Source organism: Microcebus murinus, chromosome 13 (assembly GCF_040939455.1).
Source record: "Microcebus murinus isolate Inina chromosome 13, M.murinus_Inina_mat1.0, whole genome shotgun sequence".
In the NCBI taxonomy this organism is placed as follows: domain Eukaryota; kingdom Metazoa; phylum Chordata; class Mammalia; order Primates; family Cheirogaleidae; genus Microcebus; species Microcebus murinus.
The window spans coordinates 62,224,554-62,230,553 of record NC_134116.1 but is presented as its reverse complement, the minus strand read 5'-3'; the positions used below and the strand labels follow the sequence as shown (position 1 = coordinate 62,230,553).

Below are 6,000 nucleotides of genomic sequence, written 5' to 3'. Positions count from 1 at the left end.
TGCCAGCCAAGAAATCTTTAAACCCACCTAGAACCTGTAAGCCCCCGCTTGGAGATATCCCACCTTTTTGGGCCAAACCAATGTATGCCTCTCATGTATTGATTTGTGACTTTGCCTGTAACCCCTGTCTCTCTGAAAATGTATAAAACTAAACTGTAATCCAGCTACAGCAAGTCCACTTGCCGAAGGCCTCTTGGCTGTGGCTCGGGGTCATGGTCCTCAAATTTGGCTCAGAATAAATCTCTTTAAAATTATTTTACAGAGTTTGGCTTTTTTCTGTTGACAAGCTGAAAAGGGCAAGGGAATGGATTCTCCCCTCAGAGCTTCCATAAAGAATCAGCCCTGGCCAGGCACAGTGGCTCATGCATATAATCCTAGCACTCTGGGAGGTCAAGGTGGGTGGATTGCTCAAGGTCAGGAGTTCAAGACCAGCCTGAACAAGAGCGAGACCCCGTCTCTACTATAAATAGAAAGAAATTAATTGGCCAACTTAAAAAAATATATATACATATATATATAAATGAGCCGGGCATGGTGGTGCATGCCTGTAGTCCCAGCTACTTGGGAGGCTGAGGCAGAAGGATCACTTTAGCCCAGGAGTTTGAGGTTGCTGTGAGCTAAGCTAATGCCATGGCACTGTAGCCCAGGCAACAGAAGTGAGACTGTGTCTCAAAAAAAAAAAAAAAAAAATTCAACCCTGCTGAAACCCAGTAAGACCCATTTTGGACTTCTGACCTCCAGAAATGTAAGAGAATAAATTTGCATTATTTTAAGCCACTAAGTCTGTGGCAATTTGTTACAACAGCAAGAGGAAACTAATACAGAAGGGGATAAGATCACCTAGAAAGAGTGTGGATAAAGAAGAGAAAAGGCCTCAAAACAGAGTCCTAGAGCAATAAAAAATCAAAGAGTCAAGTCCAGGAGGATAAGCCAGTGAGGAGTACCAACATCTAGGAGGAAAACTAAAAAAGTGAGGTGTGATGGAAACCAAAGGCAGAGTTTGAGGCAAAGTGGTCAACAGTACTGAATGCTTGTGAGAAGCAGATTAAGATGAGGGTGAAGAAATGGCCACTGTATTTAGCAAGATAGAGGTTGTCTGGCCTTGTCAAGAGCAGTTCCAGTGGACTGTAGATTTAGGAAGTTTCTTTTTTTTTATTTCAGCATATTATGGGGGTACAAATTTTAAGGTTACGTATATTGCCCATGCCCCACCCCAGTAGGAACTTTCTTAAGATTAGTTGGAAAGAGAATGGGAAATGAGGACACGGGAATTGTGCATCCAGACAACTTGTTTGAGTAGTTTCCTAAGAAGAAGAATGGAGAAATGGGGGAGGATTTGCAGCCAGGAGAATTTTGTGTTTATTTTGTTTTTAAAATGGGAGATAGTAGTGCACATTTGTATGCCATAGGGAAAGATCCAACAGAAAAGGAAAAGAATGGTGCAACACAGAGAGTGCATAGCTTCAGGAATCTTTAAGGAGGAAAGAGAGGTTTACTTACTCTGGCCTTCAACAGGAGCAGACTCTTTTTCCACTGTTACAGAAGAAAGGCAGAGATTATGGGTTGATAGATTTGATGACATGAAGATGAGTCAGTTTTTGATTGCTTTTACTTTGAAGAGAGATAAGAGATTTACTAGAGACACATAGTTGTGAATCTAGAGTGAGACCAATCAGCACGTTTGTGCAGTTTTCTCTTGCAGAGTTCAGTGCAGGTATGAAGTAAGTGAAAAGTTGGAGTGGTCAGGATTGGGGGTTTGCCTGCCAAGAATGAGAGAGGGGCAAGGATGCTAAAGGTGTTTGCAAGAGGCTGTTGTGATGATGGACTATGGGAATTAAACAGTGAAAGGAGGGAAGAGAGAACATGAAGGAGATAACCCTGTCTGGTAGTTACTGGGTACTAGGCATTGTTTCTAGCTTATTACATATAATACCATGTAATCTTATGACTACATTGGATAGTGGAAAGTGTTATGTTCAGTGGATCAGAAGTCTTCCAGCAGGCCCAAGAATCACTGGGATGGGAATATTTGAATAAATGAACCTGGAGATCAGGAGACAGACTTGGTTGAATCCAACCTCTGTCACCTGTTATAACTGTATGACAATAGGAAAGGCACTTTGTCTCTCTTTCTATGGCATAAACCAATAGCAATCTTTCTCTTTCTTTTTGTATCCAGTTGTGTTTTCGTTACCAGGGACTAAGGGTCCAAATACAATTATAATTATACAATTATGAGGATACAATGTTGCAGTATGTAGCTCACAGTGAGTGTTCTACAATTACCAGCTCTCATCTCTTTCCTCTTCCAATAATGACCCCCAAAGGCAATAGATGTCTCTTATATCATTCTAGAAGCCTGATCTTGTGCTGGGTACAATACAGATATGCTCTGAGAATATAACAGTTCTCCATCACAGAAAGATTAAAATTCAAGCTCTGCACATCTTCCTTAATGTGCCACCTGCCAATATTTCCAGCCCTGTCTCCTGACCTTCCTTCCCCCTCAAACTTTGTTCTTCAGCTACTAGAAATTCCACTACGCATTCTCCAATTTCTAACCTCTCACACATGCTGTTTCCTCTCTTTGCAACTGCAACTCCCAAACTCCAGAAGAGCTCTTCCTGCTCCAGAAAACTTTCCCTGACTTACCACCCAGACACAGGTCAGGGTCTCCTGTTCTCACTGCACTTCCTAGTACCTCCATTATGACAGCTGCCACATTGTATTGTAATTGATGGTTTCCTTGAGTGCCCATCCAAACTGAGGGTGATATAGCAGGTGCCCAGAATGTATCCCTTCCTACCATGAACAAGGTGCATCAGGCCATGGTCCATACTCAGGTCTTGTAATATATTCATCTTCATCTCTCTCTGCTGTAAGCCTCAGTAGGCTGCTCTAGCTGAATTTCTTTCACTTCCCTAACAACCATGCCTGCCTCTAGGCACTTTATTCATCCCCTCTCCCCAGTACTCTTCAAACTCATATAACTAGATTGCTCCTGCTCACACTTCAAGACTCAGTTTAGACTATACCTACTCTGGGCAGCTTTTCCTGCACAACCCTTTCTACCACACGTCAGGTTAGGTACTTTCCTGTGTACCTCAACCTATGTGTCCCTCATCACAATTCTTGCCATCATCACTGCCTTGTCATAGCCTGAGATCCCTGAGAAGTCCACATTCAAATCTGTGTTCCCATTGCCTACCACTGAGTAGTTATGAAATATTTGTTGAGTGAATGATGAGATAAAGATTCTAGCTCTTTAGAATATAGGTCAGAGTCAATGTTGTGGTGATCCCACTCAGGTTCTCATTCCCATAAAGCTTGGGAATAAGCCAGTTGCCACCTCCTTCATAACTATAAGAGGGCGAAAGATGTTACCCTGAGGGAAGGTGCAAGTGCCAGCGGTAGGAGGCCTACTGAACATGAAGGCACTTGAAATGTCATTTGTAAGCCTCACAACAAGCATCCAAAGTAGGTGTCATGCCCCATTAATAGATGGGGCACCTGACTCAGGGCAATAGAATGCCTGTCTTAGGTCCGAAAGCTGGAAAAATACCTGAATCCCCATTTAAAGGTCCTTACAGAATATCTGCGAAGATGAGAGGTGGTGAAGAGTTGCCCTGTGTGCTTTGAGACAAGTTCTCTGCACCGTATCACCTCAGCTGCCAAAAACTTGCTTTAGAAATGCATTTCCACAAAGCCTGCCTCCGCTTCATTGCCCAGCTTGCTTTTTTGACTTCCAGAATCCTGCCAGCACAATCACACCACATAGATCATGACCACTCCTCAGCTGGCTTAGCTCTGGGAAAGCTCAGTGGGGGTTATCATATAATGACCAACCCCACATGCCAGGCCTTGTGTCACGGTAACGTTGTCCAGTGTCTCTGGAGCAAACTAAAAAGGCTGGATCGCTGGAGAAGGGAAAGAAGCAGGACTAGGAGCAGGCAGGACCTAAGTTCAAGTCTTGCGGGGGTGTGGGTGTTTAGCCCTAACTTGGTCCTTAAGTAACTTTGTGCTAGTAATTTAGCCATCTAAGAAAATGAAGGGATTGATGCTACAGATGATCTCTAAAGTCCCTCAAAGGTGCCTGTATGAGATTCTCTTCTTTCCCCATCCCTGACACGCCACTATTCAGCGCAGCAGCTTGACCCAGGGAGTGGCGACGTACTGCTCAGCCTAGGGCTGTTCCTCAGTTCCCCGCTTTCGAGGCCAGTTCGGCCCCTGACTCAGCCCCTGGCCAGGGAGGCCACTGAGCTCCCCAGGCCCGGAGCACAGAAAAGTGGACGATAGGTCATTCCAGGACAACGGGGCTCAGGCGCCACGAAACTACAACTCCCAGGAGGCCACTGGGTGCTACTGGCGGCTAGGCGCGATGCATCTTGGGAGCAGTAACTGCCTCCCCGCCGCGCTTCATTGTTAAGATCGCTAAGTCAGGTAGCTCGCGCGCATGCCCAGCCATGTCTCAGCTAGCTGCATTTCTTTCCTTTCTGCGGGCCTCTTCTCTTTCCGGTCGTGCTGGGGCGCTGTTTTCCCCGCCCCACCTCAGCCCCCTTGTCAGGGAATTTGGAGGGGGCGGGGCTTCTGGCAAGCGCGTTCCCAGGGGTGTGTACCCGCGCGTTCACGGGAGATTAAAGGGGGAGGAGCCTGAACACTGCATGTGGATGGTAGAGAAGGTGGAAGACCGTGGGCAACGGAAAGCGCATGCGTCCTAGCGGTTCCGTCTGGCTTCAGGCGTTGCAGAGGAGCTGGTGGGCTGACGCACGCGCATTGAGCCACCAGCGCCCCGCCTCCCGCTTCAAGTTTCCCCTCCTCTTTCACCACCCTCCCGGAAGTGGAGCCGCCCTCGCGCCCACCAGCGGCCACCCCCTGCGGCAGGCCCCGCCCACAAAGGCTCCGCCCCCCGGGCTCTCCGCCCCCTGCTCTGGTAGTGGCGCCGGGTTGCAGCCCGGGTCGTGGCGGTTCTGGTGGCCGAAGCCGGGAGCGCAGAGTCGTTCCCGAGAGAGGCGGCCAGGCTATGATCGCCGGTTGCCGGCGTCCCGGTCCCGCCAGCCAGAGTCTCTGCCTCAACCTGTGCCCGTGCCCAAGCGGTCTCCTCAGCCCGGCCCCGCGGCGCGGCTGGCGGCGGCGCCCCCGGCGCGCCCCCTCCCCCGATGGCGGCGGAGATCCAACCCAAGCCTCTGACCCGCAAGCCGATCCTGCTGCAGCGGGTCGAGGGGTCCCAGGAGGTGGTGAATATGGCCGTAATCGTGCCCAAGGAGGAGGGCGTCATCAGCGTCTCGGAGGACAGGTATGGACTGCCGCCCCTCGGCCGCGAGGAGGGGCGGGACGGGCTGGCGGTCCCCGAGTCCGCGTCACGGGCTGTGCCTCCACGTCGGCGCGAGTGTAGACGTGCTCCCCTAAGTTTTATTGCGACGCGCACCCCGGCGGTGCGGGTGTCCAGCTGCGCGCTGTCGCCGCGGCGTGGCCGGGGAAGCGGAGCCGGGACGGCGGTGTGCGCTCTGGCCTCGCCCGGGGCTGGGTGGCGGCTGCGGGAGCCCGGTGGCCCTCAGGCTAACGGTGCGCCCCACTCCGGACCTTGGTTCATCCCTGAGGTCGGGAGGAAAGAGGGGGGCGCCGCCTGGTCCTTCAGGTGTGTGCTTGGGGAAGATGCTCTGAGACGCCTCTGCAAGATAACTGAGGGCTTCGGGTACTCTCTGGTACGGTTCTTGGGGTTCCAAACTGAGAGCGCAAATGCCACTCCCTTTTCCCAGACGTTCCAACCGAATCCAGATATCCCAGACATTTTACAATGAATTCATTGAATACTCCCAAGTTGTGAAAAGAATAACTTTAGGCTTCTGCGTACTGTCTTCTTTCCTTTCCCCTCTTTTTCTTATCTCTTTGAGCTCTAGGGGAAGCGCCTAGAACTTGCAACGGATCACTGCTGCAAATAGCTCTTGAGTTCCTTCCCTTTGCCTGCTTCCTTTATTTTCGTGTAATTTTGCTTAATTTGCA

General features: G+C 49.8%; 1 protein-coding gene across 1 annotated transcript in view; it reads left to right on the top strand.

Annotated features, from left to right (window-relative positions):
* The first annotated feature begins 4,961 nt into the window (after nt 1-4,961).
* The window catches only part of WDFY2 (WD repeat and FYVE domain containing 2), a 159,946-nt gene continuing 158,907 nt past the window's right edge, over nt 4,962-6,000 (top strand). The window contains exon 1 of the mRNA XM_012782651.3: nt 4,962-5,293. Coding sequence (XP_012638105.1) covers nt 5,157-5,293 — 137 coding nt within the window. The 5' untranslated portion in view covers nt 4,962-5,156. The remainder of the gene's footprint in view (nt 5,294-6,000) is intronic.